At 40.2% G+C, this 15,255-nt stretch overlaps 1 protein-coding gene across 2 annotated transcripts in view; it reads right to left on the reverse strand.

Moving 5' to 3' along the window:
- Window positions 1–8,345: 8,345 nt before the first annotated feature.
- The window catches only part of LOC124104408 (aromatase), a 30,712-nt gene continuing 23,802 nt past the window's right edge, over window positions 8,346–15,255 (reverse strand). For both annotated transcript variants that reach the window (XM_046461356.2, XM_046461358.2), the window contains 4 exons: window positions 14,392–14,506; window positions 13,455–13,617; window positions 11,219–11,460; window positions 8,346–9,840 (listed from right to left, as the gene is read on the reverse strand). In XM_046461356.2, coding sequence (XP_046317312.1) covers window positions 9,592–9,840; window positions 11,219–11,460; window positions 13,455–13,617; window positions 14,392–14,506 — 769 coding nt within the window. In that variant the 3' untranslated portion in view covers window positions 8,346–9,591. The remainder of the gene's footprint in view (window positions 9,841–11,218; window positions 11,461–13,454; window positions 13,618–14,391; window positions 14,507–15,255) is intronic.

A 15,255-nucleotide genomic window follows, 5' to 3' on the forward strand; every position in this document is an offset into this window, starting at 1 on the left:
AACTACCAAACAAGTCTTAACTAAGTTCTGATCTTGTGCTTGAATGAGGTGGTCGTGTCTAATTGTCACGTTACTAAATGCCACCTCCGCATCTGTGTCCATCTCATCAGGAACCCCAGTTTTCAGACCAGCCTCAGCCTGTGCACACACTTTGAGAAGCAGTAGCTGCTCTTAATTCTGGATTCTCTGGAGAAGAAATAAATCTTCACAACTACAACAGAGATAGTAATTTGTAACATATGGATAGTTTCCTTGAGGAGGGAAAGAGGAAAATCCGTAGCACTTTATTTATCAACACCACACTTGCCAAATGATACCATCACATTAAAGATATGTAGTTGTCCACAATGACCATGATGTGCTGAGGGACAGTACTGGGTTTCTCAGCATCCCTGGAGAGGTTGTCCTCCTCCCTTAAACTTGAACAGGTTCAAGTAATCAGATAATAAAAACTACAGGAACAATAAATAGCATATTACTCCATTCATATGCAACTTTACCAAAGTTGCATTACTGAGAAAAATGGCAACAAACAGGGATTGACTTTTGGGAGACAGGGCAAGAATGGACAGTGGGCAGCTCATCACCTTTCTTTTGTTTTCTGTGTATTTTCAGCGTTCAATCCTAACTGCATTTCATATTTTGGCTTTGACTTTGGACTTTGGCTACAAAGCAAATGGCATTTTATTTGATTAAAAAATAAGAATTTCTTTTATCTCAAGTATTAGGTACATTAGCAATCTCGTTTTAAAATTGTCCTCAGGTTAGGAAATACCATGATGCTCTAAAGGAGTAGCCAGTACGCAGGGGCCTGAGTGAGGTGTCATTTTAAAGGAAGGTGCCCGTCTGTTCAGCTGACATTCTAAAATCTCTACAGTCAGAAGAGGGGTCACACTGTTATTCTAATCATTCTGCCACTGCTCAGAACATTTTTAGAACGCCTTTTTTTTTTTTTGGCATTGCCTTCAGAGAACAGTTTTGAAGAGAAATGAAAAGAAATGATGTTGACTGTGTATGACAAATGCCACTGGCCTAAAAGGCTCCAGCCTAAGTGTCCCTAACTTCCTGTTCACTTCAAACACACTTTATGGTAATTCGATACAGTCACATCATTCAAACACATTTTAAACTACTAGTGCCTTTGATGGCACATTTAAAACAAAGACCCCAAACCCCACTGAAGATTTAAATACCACAAAAGACAGTGATAGTTACAATGAAATTAAGAGTTGTCACAATGCAATCACCACTACAAAGGATGAAGTTGTCTTGGAGGATTTGTAAAATCACATACAGTTGGGGCTCTATTCACTTAGTCATCTGGGCCACAGTTTGAAAAAAATTCTTGCTGCCCTGACCCCTCACATTGGTGAAGGCCAATGTCCCTACATGTCCCCTGGGTGTCCTCAGCACCTCTGCCCTGTATTCCTGCCTCTTCTGCTTGGGAGTTACAACTCCTAACACCACACTGCATCACACCTACTACTTGCTCAGTATTTTGTCTGGTAAAGTCACTGACATCATGTGTATAGAGGTCCATTTCACAAGCTGGTCACCCACAGTATAAATGTGACTGCCAAGCAGAAGGGATTTATGAGGCAGTGGCTGCAGCACAGGGATGGAGCAGTCTGTTCCCAGCAATCTGTGGACACAGCCTTAGATGCCCTCCTTAGCACACTGTGAGGGGCACAGTTCTTTTCATTTCAAAGCACCCAGATCATAGATACTGGCCAAGTGTCAAAAGAAAAACCACAGGAGAGATATCTAGGGACATGGCCAGCACCCTCAGAAGGAAACAATCAACTGTCCTGAAGAAATAGAAGTACTGGTTGCACTATAATGAGAACCCCAAAATTCTTTTATATTAATAAGTTTTATTGTTTATAGTGTGCAGTAACTTTAGATTCTTGGAAATAATTAAAATAGAATATTCTAGAAATGTATAAAGTAATAGGATCGTAGGAAATACCTATGTCAATTCAGGCGTAGGTAAAACAACTAGTGGAAACTATGTGAAGCAAATATTTGGGGAAAATATAAATGCATTTGTTTCAAAATCTGAGATCTCTGAGGATACCTGGATAATGCCCTAAATTTATTTACTATTATAAATAGATAATGCCATTTTTCTGTCATTGATTATGCTGGAACACCCTTAGAGTTTAGGTTCTAACTTCTACACGTCTGTCATGCAGAAGACCCATTGTTCTAGAAGTCCTGGCCATCATTCCAAGTCTCAGGCACATAGTGCTCCAGAGCATCCCCAGGGTTAATATACTTAAGCACTTCCTTGTCCCTTCTCCAATCCATCATGTGACCCATTCTTCCTCCATCACTTCCCCTTATACAATGTGTTCTCTAGGTTCATTATCCCAACACTCCAGTTTTATTAAGTTAGTTTCCCTCCTCCAATGGCCATTCCATAGCTGCTGCCCCATCTAAGTCATGGGAAGAACCCAATCTGTAGGAGAGATGAGAGACAACTGAGGCACTGATCACAGATCCAGGACCTGGTGGCAGAGGGGGTGACCCAGTGAGTAGAGGTACCAGAGACATGGAATCTGAGTTGGTCACTTGGAACAAGGTCCTCCTTTCACTTTGTAACTTGCTGGTTGCTCTGTACTATGCTTGTCAGGGCCTGTATATTTGCAGTTCATCTGGGTTTGTGGCAAAGTTCAGGGCACTTTTTCCTAACCCATCTGTCAATTACAGGAGAACATCCTCAACTGTTTGCTCCACTTCCTCTTTATAGATGAAGTCTCCATATTGTGCACTGAAAAAGTATTATGAATTATTTAAGACCAATACATAAAAGGTTTTAGCCACATGGATGACATAATTACTTTGCTAATGTATTTTATTTTCCATGAAAATTATACATGTTTATATGATTTTCAAGCCCGAGTTGAATCTCCAGGACCAGTTGGTTGGATGAATGAGACAGAGAGAGGTCACATTGTCAGTCTGAGGAATTCAGCTAAGGAGGGTGCTAACTGGCTGTAAGGGAGATTTCATCACCAGCTTCTCCTGGCACTATCCAGCTGCTCTGCTCGGCCTGGCTACCTGTTTATCCTGAGGAGTGGGATGCATAGGGAAAAGGAAAGGGAAGGAGTAATAAAGATAAAGATGGGAGGTCCCCTGGGGCAGGCAAAGCAACCCTTCAAAGAAGGCACTTTCCTCTATCTGCCTTCTGTTTTGCCTCATGGTCTGATGTTTTATTCGCTTTTCTGCTCAATGCTTTCGGTAATATCTTTTCAACAGCCATGGAAAGATGCCACTTTTGAAGAATGTGTGTGAGAGTTAATCTCTTCCTCACTTCCCACCCCTCTGTGTGTGGGGTAACTCTGAGATCAGAGGGCAGGAAACCATAAGTGTGAAAGTGGAGAGCAAGAATCTACGAAAGGAGTAAGGTGCAGGGGGAACCAGAGCACCCACCCGTCAGAGCTCTGCTGAATGTCAGAGATTTAAAGCTCATGCTGGTAGAGACTAATGTTTAAATCTGACAGGTCAACCAGAGGGAAAGTCTGGTTTTTTGTTTCATTTGAATTCCATAGGCCAGATACAAATTTTGAGAGAATTCCCCATCTGACTCCTCTGCTTAGAAGAACAAGCCTAGACACAGAATTGAGGTGAGGGGATTAATCCAATTGGAGATTATAAATTGGTTCTCAACCATCTTACACCCATCAGAATAGCTGCTATCAAAACAAACAGAAAATGACAAGTGTTGGAGAGATGTGGAGCAATTGGAAGCCTGCGCTCTATTGGAGGGAATGTAAATTGGTTCAGCCATTTTCAAAAAACTAGAATTCAAATCCCACTTCTGGGTGTATGACTAAAAGATTTGAAAGCAAGACCTTGAATAGGTAGTTGTATATGCCCCGTGTTCATGGGGGCATTATTTACAATGACCAAAAGGTAAAAGCAATCTAAATGCCCATCGCTGGATTGGGGTCTGCAAAGTTGGGTTTGAGTCTCTCCTATTGAGCCCCCTGGCCTCCACTCCCATCCCCCAAGAACCATTTATCCATACAGCAGCCAGCCATATTGAACAGAACATAAGCCAAGCCATGTCCTCCTCCCGCTCAAACCCTCCAATGACTTTCAATCGCGCTTAATTTGCACATATATTAGTGGTGTTCTGGGAAATATTTAACAACTGGCTATCCTGGAGGGCAATCTAGAAGAAAGGAAAAGAGCCCGAGTTTGTATTAATTGCCAATTTTCATGGTATAAATACTTCTACAAACTACCCACTTGACATTAACCATTTCACAGAACTCCTGATTTTTTTTACCAAGTGGCTCTTGAGAGTTAGAATGACCTAGACCCAGTATATCCCTCCTACTTAAAATTCAGCTTCTTTCTATGGCCCTTGAGGCCCAGAGAGGTCTTCCCATCTTGCCAATGTCATCTTGTTTTATGTTCTCTTTGATAATGTCACTGCAGTCACACTGTGTATATAATCAGAGACTCCATGACTGGTCCCATGTGAGGGCTTCTCACTTGCTGTTCCCCCTACCTGGAGCTTTGTTCTCCAGGTTTTGACTGGTTGATTATTCTTTGCCCTTTTGGCTTTAACTTCACTATTTCAGAGAAACCATGCTTGGGCATTCAATTCTGAAACAGAGCCCCTCCCACATTACTATCTCATCATTCCCTTTATTTCCTTCATAGCCCTTAGACTACCTAAAATAATCTTGTTTATTATTTGTTTCCTTAGTTATTTTGTTTTGACATGTAAGGTGCAAAGGAACAGGCAGTTAGGGCAGGGCCTGCTGTGTAATATGTGTTCAATAAATGTTTGTTGGAGAAATAAGTGATTAATAGGACAAGAATAAATTACTTCTGTTGTAAGTTGGAGGTTGTTTAAGCATAGGAAGAAGTGCCACACTATTCTGGAGATTTATAAAATTGGTTTTAGATTTTTTTTAAGTTAACATAGTTTTATTTTGATGTGGCAATATGTATATATAGACCTCTTAAGGGGCAGTATTTTCTTCAAAATGAACTATTTGAAAGACCTCTAAGTCAGGAGGAGAGAGGAGGAGAAAGAAAAAGAAAAGATGTTCATTCATTTTCCTAAGGGCCACCAGAGCAGAAAGGACATTCAGCACCTTTGCTGTCCTAATATGCTGTATTCTTAATGATTTATAGTAATTCTTTCCTTGTCACTTGCCTCAAGGACCATGCGCAAAGATGCACGGGCCATTCCTGCATTGTCATGGGTAGAATTTCTCCAGAGTGAGAGTTCATTTCTCTTTGCCTGCTTGCTAGACCTGCATGAGTGGTAAAAGTAGTGACTGCATTTTGGGAAGGTGATAAACATGCCAGAAGGGTTGCTCTTGCCCAAATAGAGTGCAAATCTTAGCAGTGAAAGGAGATACTATTGAGATCTTAGTGATTCAATTAGTCTGGATATGAAACCACTCAGAAAAAGAGATTATTTCCAAATACATTGGCTTACTCAGAAGTCCAAGTAGGGAATAAGATAATTATTTGTGAGCCAAATGTGTTCCACAAACATCCTCATTCCCCCTGTGGCAATGTTAGGGCCACATGCAGACATATTAGTGTTTGGGGGGTTGGAGTGTTCCAGTTGACTTACAATGGATGCTCAAATCATCTTTTCAGAGACCAAATTGCATGTTTGACCTGAAAGTGAGAGTGTCATATGCATTAAATTACTATCAGGGCTTAAACACAAAGGGGGAAAATTGGTGTTATAAAGCACATTAGTAACTTAATGGAAGTTTTGGACATTACTATAAAGCTCCTCTGGCCTAATGCATACTTACAAATGGCTCTACTTAGGCTTGAATTGGTGAAGGGCAAACAAATAATCATCAGGATATGTACAGTGATGCAGAGAAGTCAAACTGGGTGAAATCAAACAGCTCCCAGACTTGCATCCCCAGGATCTGGCATTTACTGTGTGACTTTGGACAAAGTATTCAGCTTCCTTGTGCATCAGTTTCTGCTTCAGTGAAATGGGGACTTTTCTTCCTTCCTCACTGGGTGTGTGAGTGGATGGGTAGAGGGTACACATAGAACACTCGATGTGAAGGGGTTGATGTTAGAAACTGTAAGTCACAGGTCCAATGCAGGTCAAGGATGGGTATGCTTTGGCTGGCACTGTGTTTTAGGAACATTGAATTTGAAGGCCTTTACTCTCAGCATTCTCTTTCCCACACAGGTTATTCTTAGAGCTGCCCGATCATCTGACATGTTACCTGCCTGCCTCCTATGGACATTCTGATTTAGGAACACCTGTGACTGAAACACTGTATAGGTAGGACCAGTTTCACATGTGGGTGAAGTGCCTTTTAGGGGTATCTGGAAGGGACCCCCTCCTCCCCCTCCTCTTTTCCTTCTACCAGCCGTGCCTGCTGATGCTTATAATTCTCTTGTGCAATTCTCTAGGGGAAAAAGCACCTCTATTGAAAGAAAGATAACATTTTGAGGCTTAGCTTTGCTTTATAATTTAGGTAGATAACTTTAGCAGGCTAAAACAATGTTGAGAGTGGTTTTTAATTTTTATTTTTCTGTAGTTATAGATGGACAGAATGTCTTTGTTTATTTTTATGCGGTACTAAGGATTGAACCTGTGCCTCACACGTGCTAGGCAAGTGCTCTGCCACTGAGTTACAGACCCAGCCCCAAGAACAGTTTTTGATAATAGAACTGGAGACATTGGCCACATGTGTTGGATCGTGTGGGTAGGAGAGGGAAACTACCAAGCAGGTAGGCCTTGGCTACATTTTACAGGAGAATAAAAATAGATGAATGGAGGATTTCCTTATCTGTAAAATGGGGATAATACTTACTTCATCATATTTTGGGGAGAATTAAATAATTGTATAACTGATAAGTATCATAAATTCTGTTCAACTCATTATCAAGTTTAATTTAGCAAGCATTTCTAGAAGTGGAGGTCAGAGAGTCAGCCCCAGAGCCCAATTGACACTGGAGACAGAAAGGTCCAGTAAGCATTCTTTCAGTGGGTCAATGCTACACACTCATGTAGAATATTTGCAACTTGAACTGAGAAAAGTGCTGCTTAGAAATAAAAATAACAGTTTTCAACTGGCATTTCTCAACAATGAGAGGGCTTTCTGAATGTGATTATTTTCTACTTGGGTGAGATAAAAGTGTGATCTCAATGAAGGCACTGGAGTGAGAGTGTCTAGCACACCTGAGAGGATATGAGGGTACAATTGTCCTTAACATTTGACAGTGATAGAGCCCTTATATGCATGCATTTCACTGGCAATTTACACATTCTAGTTCTTCAGAACTGATGAAAACAGAATCGACAACACATTAAAGAGTGACAATTAAGTACTTAACAATGAGGCAAAGTCTGAAGAGATGGCAGGACTCTCAAATATGTGTCCATCAACCTACTGAAAAGCCAGTGGTATTCCAAGTTTCTTAGGCTAACCCTGTGCAAACAGATGGGGTTTTTCTACACAGGCTAAGTGGGGTGGGGGGCAGGAAAGTTCAACAATTACCCAGATGTTTTGATTCTAGGAGAGCTTGCTTTGATCATTCAAACCATGTTTCTCAGCCCCCAACTTCCAGATTCTCCCCAACATATTTTCTGTCTGCATTATCTATATACAAGTATTTCAACCTCTCATTTCACTGTATGGATATAGGCCTTGGCTACATTTATACATATAAAATACACAAGTGTTTGGGAAGTTCTGGATGAGTGAGGGAAATGGATCCAGCCTCTCCCTCTACCACGCAATTCTAACCAGAGGCAGTGTAAACAGCATGTCCATAATCATCTGGTGAATTAACATCAATACATTAAATCTCAAATTCTGGCTTTATTCTCAGGGGTTTAAATTATTTGGAGGATGGTCTAGATCTGACCACAGACATGCTCAAGTACCCAGGCATATTCCAGGTATCTTTAGACCATAGAGAGAATCCAAATAATTCCAAGCTCAAGTATTTCCTTCTTCACTAATGCACATCTTTGATTGTTAGAATACTTACCTCTTCTTAGCTTGTTTTCTGGGTCAATTGAAAGTATGTACGGGCAAGAGTGTCTCTTTGAAACTCATCTTGACAGCAAATATGGAGAGACTAGGGTGATGAGGATGGGGACAGATGATAAGAGAAGGAAAACAGCTCCTGCTCTCAAGGAACTTATACTCAGTTTCTACTCAGCTGCCTTGTTGCTAAATAGTAGGATGTGAGGGATGCTCAGATGGGATGTGATGGCTGTTGACGCAGTAGACATATTAACATATTTGTAAATGAGCTTAATTTCTCAATTTTTTAGTAACACCCAATAAATACACTGGAAGTGATCATAAACACAAGTAAAGTGGTATTTGGAAAATTGACCCATTTATTTGATTCCTTATACAGAGAAAATTCCAGGTGTACATTTTATCCATGGCTACATACAATGATTCAATAAACTAGATAACGGTTAAATTTCTAAGGTAACTATTAAATTTGAGGTAGGATTTTTTAAAAAAAAATGGTTTGCAGGGGTTCTACATCAACCATGTTCCTTACTGATTGTTGCCCTTGGATTTGGGGGCATGGAAGGAAAGGGAGGGAGACAATGTCAAAGGAATGAGGTAACAGGAGCACTCCTTAGAAGTCAGAACCCACTGGGCTGTAGTACCAGATACAGATTCAGAGGGCTTTCTCACTCCTAAATGACTGATGCTGTGGTAAGGGCTATGTGACTGTTTAAAGTCATCTCTTGTTATCCATGCTATTTTGGAGCTGAGCAACAATGCAAACATGGAAAAGGGATTTTTATTTGAATTTGGAATACGTCATGTGATTTCTACCCTTTATTACCTACCCCCTGATATCAGATGTAGAGTCCTAGTTATATTTTACCCAGGCTATTACTAAGTTAGCTTATATTACCTGAATCTATACCTACTATAGCAGAGGTATTTGAGACATGAATGGAGAGACTGGGAAAGGATATTCTTTGATTCAACTTTTGCCACAGTCAGATCACATGTGGATACATAATAGGTAACTGGGCCTAACTCACGAGAAAAGTCAAATGCTGAAATTGTCTAAGTATTTCTTCAAAGTGTCTGAATGTTGCTGTTCTACCATCACAAAAGAAAAAAAAGGAAAAAGAAAAAGAAAAGAAAAGAAAAAAGAAAGCTGTTTTATTCACACTAGCAGATGTGTTTGGCCCTAGGTACTCAGACTTGGCCTGGCTTTTCTAATCAATTCCAGTGCTTCTGCCCAGACATTAAAATGCTTTGGGGCAGGGCAGTGGAGATCCTGTAGGAAACCAGATGTAGGTGTAGTGGATTACTTATCTTTTCCAAAGCATATTTTGTGGAATTGGTCCTTTTGGACTGCAGTTTCTTCACTGACTACTTTCCCCATGGCCTCTTTTCTCTTGCATCCTGGTTCTCTAGTTTGGACGAGGGTAGATGTCCCATAGCTCCCATCTTGCTGAAGGCCCATAGGAGGTATGCCTTGGGCCCAAATGTTCACTGTGAGGATGATATTACCTGGCAAGGGTGAATGGTTCCCATGTGAGCTACTGATGAGAAATGCTCCAGAGTAGTCACTGAACAACCTTCTTTAGTGTTTGAGGCACTTGTCTGAATTTCTTGGGGTAAAAATCATTTCTAGCAGGTTGCTTGTTTCATCTGGGTGCAAGGACAAGTCATTTTTCTTCTGTATGTTTTCAACACACTTTCCTTGCAGTGTCTTCACATGGAATCGCCTCAGAAGTGTAACCAGGACAACTTTCATCATCACCATGGCAATGTACTTTCCTGCACAGCTGCGGGGCCCAAAGCCAAATGGCTGAAAATACCTGTAAGGAACCTATGAAAATGATCAGACCATTAGCCAGAGTGTTCAAGGCCAGAGTCATGCAATACAGTCTCTGATTTCACTCTGAAAACACTGGTCAGTCAGAACACTCTGTTTTGGGGTCTCAGCCATACTGCTTCTTCACTGATTTGAAGGACTGAATAAATAAACCCCTTTCTGATCTATTGTGATTCACCTTTTGTGCAGACTCATCCTCAGTCTCCACTTTTGCTATTCATGTAAATGAGCTGGAGTAAAGCAAAGCAAATCAACTTTTTACAGGCAATGCTGGGGTACTCAACTAGCTCTGGAGAGTACCCACAGCTCTCCTGCTGCTTTGCAAGTCTCCAACGCAAAGACTGTTTCTGTGTGATGCCATATAAGCCTGATGAAAAGGGACAAATGCAGACAAAACATGTCAGAACTAAGCATCTGTTTTTAGTTATGAAGAAAATTAATGAGGACCATGTCCGTCTGTCTTGTTCAAATCTGAATTTACATAGTGCCTGGCACATAGATGTTCAATACATGTTTTTTGACCAATTGACTGATTTACAGGATATTATCTAGATTGCCTATATAGAAACAGGATAAATTAAAGTACTGAATTAACTTCATGTTTCTATGATATATGCAAGTGGGAAAAGAGAGCACTGAATTATCTGGATAATTCAGGCTTAAAAATACTGTTGTGGCTGAAGTTGTCGCTCAGTGGTAGAGCACTTGCCTGGCATGCATGAGGTCTTGGGTTTGATCCTCAGTGCCATGTATAAATAAATTAATAAAATAAAAGATCCATTGACAACTAAAAACTTTTTTAAAAATTAAAAAAATACTGTTGTCTAAAATTTGACAGAATGGAGGCAGAATCTCCAATATAAGTCAAGTATAGAAAAAGCAGAATCTCTTCCACTTATTGAGTCTTACTTAGAATGAGACCTGCTGCTCATAAGACTATTTGATGAACCAAAGTCAGATCTTTTGGTCTCACTTAATTTCCATCTAAAGCAGAAATGGATTTCTTTTGCTTAAATAGTGCTAGCTGAATCTGGATGATGACAAAGTGATCAGTTTAAATGGAAAAGTAGATTCACTGGATTCAATATAACTTATCTCACTTTAGCAAAATTAGGGGCCTAGATTTTTCACATGTTGAGCCACCATGTTGCTCCCACTTAGATATTTTACAGAGCTGGAGACCCAGCAACCTTGGCTTAAGGAAGAACTTGATAGCCGTGTCTAAGCCAGGGAACATGTGTGCTCCGAGTGAGCTGGCAGACAGGAATGGGTAAGAAGAATGAAAAGCGTGTGGTGCAAACACAGACCCAGAGCAGATTCAACAGTTGAAACTGCCGAGAGTGGTACATTCAGTTTTAAGAAGGGCTCTTACATTCTTCTCAAAATTTTCAAGAGTAAATTCGTTAGGCTTGGGGAAAAACTCGAGTCGATGCATTCTTCCAATATTTAGAATAATGTTAGTTCCCTTTTTCACTGGGTAGCCGTCAATCACATCATCTTGTAAGGCTTTGCGCATGACCAAGTCCACTACGGGCTGGTACCGCAGGCTCTCGTAAATGAAGTTTTCCATCACTTTTAGTTTTTGCACATCGTCAATCTTTATCTCTCTCTCACCTGTGAGAGAAAAGTGGGCAAGGAAGGTAATGTAGTTTCAATATGTGTTGAGTACTGACACTCCTATTTTTTTCTATAGAACAGTTTACTTTTGACTGAAAAACAATTATGTCTATAAAAATTCAGATATCTAGACAGTTATCTTAAAACCTGGAAGATTTCATAGAAACATTGAGATTTCCTGAAAAGTCAGAAACACTGGACCCACATTCCCACAGGACAACAGTGGGCTGAAGATGAGGGGCCGATTACCCCTTTAAAGGGGGTCCTGTGGACCATATCTAATTCCCTTCATACACCATTCAAATCTGCCTGGCTTCTGAAATCTGACTTTTACACACAACTCTAAATTCTAGGAGTCATTCATTTCCTCTTTGGACTTGTGAGCAAACTCACAGCACAACCATCCCCAAAAAGGGTGCATGGGCTGCTGCACAGTCAAAGTGAGACAGTGGATTCAATCCATTGCAACAACATTTTTTCCTCTGGTTACTGTACAGTCACCTGCCCACATGTCTCCACATCTCTTCAAGAACAACCTTTCACAGTAGTGTGGCAAGAACTCCCCTCCAAAATAAAATAGGTATTTCAGATCAGTCCTGGTGGGACTGGGGATTGATGGGCACACTCACTGCCTCAGACTGGTATGACATTGCTCAAAGAGGCTTGAATTAGTCCCAGAGGTGGCAGAGCTTCGGCATTTCCTCAAATGGGCCACCACTTTTGAAGAATCAGAACTGGCCCAGGGTTCTGAGTCTAACCAAAGTAAGAAGCCCTGCCCCACATATATTGGTCTTTGTACCCAAGGATGTAGTGGAGTATGTTTAACTCGGGTGGAGAGGTAGAAGGGAGGATGATGGGGAAGGTGACCAAAGGCATCCACTAGGAAGCAAATGAGTACAGGAAGGAGGACAGACATTTGTGCAAGTGGCTCTGCTGTTTTTCTGTCTTTGCAGAGGTCTGCTGAAGGATCAGGAGAACATCAATAAGTACAAACACGTTTCACCTCTTGAGGAAACTGTATCAAAGTTATATTAAAGGCTTATGTATTATGGTCTCAAAAGCAATTTCCCTCTGTGCCTTGAACTCCAGCCTTCTCTTCACTCCACTGGGCTTGATGTGTCCTCTCCCTCCCACCAGCCCAAGTGTGCTCCTGCAAAGATTACCAATATGAAGGAGATTCCAAATAAGGACCTCTGTTTTTTCCCAGAAGGTGGTCTGATTCTTGTGACTGTGGCAATGCTTTTGTGGAGAGTTACTACAGGATGGTGCTGAAACAGGCAGGGCCATGGAAACAGAGGGGAGAAAGTAGAGGGAGACCTGGTGGCTCCCTGCAGAGGAGGAGGAGAGGCATCAGGGATGAGGGTGAGCCTCACTGGGTTGGAGTCCAGAAGGAAACTTTTCACTCCCTTGTCTTTGCTGTTATTCTCTCCTCTTCCTTCTGTCACCAATTGGAAGTTCATTTGTGACTGAGTTGCTTGAAATCCAGAAACAATGCTGTAAATAGCAGCCATTTTTCCTGGGTGGACCCACAAAGGCCTTTGAACTGATAAAGCAGGCATAGCATACACAATCCCAAGTTTTTGAAAGACAAATCCAACAATGAGTTAGGTTTGTATACACATAGAAAAAAGATCTTGAAGAATAAACAGCAAATAATTAACACTGGTTAGCTCTGGGAATGACAATGAGGTCAGGAAGGACAGTGGAAAGGATTGGGAACTAATCCTTTTAGTTATCATTTTCTACTTTACACTTCTCTCTGTTTTCTGAATTTTCCCAATGAGCATGTATTATTTTTATAGTAAAAAACAGAGAGAACCATCTTTTCAACCTACCTGGCATAGTCCAACTGTGATAGAATTACTTGTTTTATTTTTCTCCAAGTGGATTATAAAAAGAATTCTGTGTTTGACCTCCTTCTTAGGACATAAGAAATTGGCAATCAAAAGGATTATCTTTTAAATTCTATTATTTATTTGATAAATTCTTACCAACAACAGTCTGTATTTCCTTCATTATTGCCTCTTCAACTTTAGGGTGATTTGCAATGAGGAACAGCATGAAGTACACAGTGACAGACATAGTGTCAGGTGCTGCAATCAGCATTTCCAATACGCACTGGTTCACATTCTCTCTTGTCAGATCTCCACGTTTCTGAACAATTCAAAGAGGGGGAAAATTGAAAAAGTAATCAGTTTCAATAAAATGAGGGGAAGTGACCCTCAAGCTCAACAACCTCAATAAAATGAAATTATAGAAATTACATGTCTCTATAATTGACTATGAACATTTCACGTGACAATCTACAGCTGAACGATGAACAGTTTAGACAATTATCTACATGTAGTCTAGCCTCCATATCCTTGGGCTCCAATCTATGGATTCAACAACCACCTGGACATTGAGACTACTTGAAAAAACAATAGTGTCTGTAGTAAACATATAGAGACCTTTTTTCTTGTCATTATATCCTAAACAATACAGTATACCAACCATTTACATAGTACTTACACTGTATTCAAATAAGCAATCTAGAGATGATTCTAAGTATGTGGGAAGATATGTGTAGGTTTTATGTAAATATTCTGCTTTCTATACAGGACTTGAGCATCCTTGCATTTGAGTATCTGAAAAGGGTTCTGGATGAACTCCCTTAAATGCAGAGGAATGATTATATTGAAGGTCTTTAATATTCCTCTTTCCTGATTTCATATGCTGTATTGTGGTACAGAAGAGTTTTCAATTTTAAAGACCAGTTTTACTAGAATGTCTGCATGGGATATTTGGGTTGGGTTTATAGTACTTCTAGGGAAAATACTTAAAAGCAGACATATGCAACTATTATAAAAGGGAATCTTTACACACACACATGTACATGAACAGTCATAACATGTTGGGTAGGGAATTATGGTTAGTCTAGATCAGTACCTCAGCAAAAATCAATTCAGTGGCAAAATCCATACAGTCTTCTAGTTTCTCTGCTGTGGAAACCTTTTGCCTTTTTTCTTCTACCAAAATATTTATGGCATCTTTCAAATCCTTGCTGGAAAAAAAAAAGTCAAAATATAATCTCAATTTAAGCCTCTAGAAAAACATTGTTTTCCTGTGTGTTTAAACAAAATGTCCTGCTTCCCTTGAAGCCAGTGGTGTTCATGAATAAAGAAATTCATATTTTATTTCTTCACTAACATTCCTAAATTACATACGTTTATACTTTGTTAAGGCATCAGAGTTAACTAAGATATCTAGACAGGTAGTAAAATTAAAGCTGTGACTTTTTAGTTAAGGGTTAAACACTGATACCAAAGGCTACACTCAGCCATGTTTTGCAACTTCTGATTTGGTAGGCAGTGTTTAAAGTAAGAGCCCATGTATGTCTTTGGTTGGGGCAAGCACTCTTCAGTTTGTCGTAGGCGCTTCCATTTCCTGCCTTCTTATAGCCTCACAGCCCAGTTTTATTTGCCAGGCCCTGAAGACTATTGAGTATAAAATTCCTGTACTAGACAGTAAACTCAGGTGGGTACTATTCTTGATATTTATTCTCATACCTGTGACTTTTGCCTTACTGTAAGCACTAGGAATAAGTAGCAGCATGAATATGTGTATGCATATTGTGGTAAAGGGAGAGCTCCTTGGACAACCAGTGAGGTTCTAGCCCAGGTTACTCACTTTCTATGTAACCTACTTTACATTTCCGAGCCTTATGTTTAGATGAACAATAAGGTCACCTTGAGGTCTAAGTTCCATTCTTGTCTTAGTCCTTACATGTATGTGTTCATGTGTAAGCATATT

Source organism: Marmota monax, unplaced genomic scaffold (genome assembly GCF_021218885.2).
Source record: "Marmota monax isolate L192 unplaced genomic scaffold, Marmota_monax_Labrador192_F-V1.1 WCK01_AAM20220418_F8-fsc00001, whole genome shotgun sequence".
Taxonomy (NCBI): Eukaryota; Metazoa; Chordata; class Mammalia; order Rodentia; family Sciuridae; genus Marmota; species Marmota monax.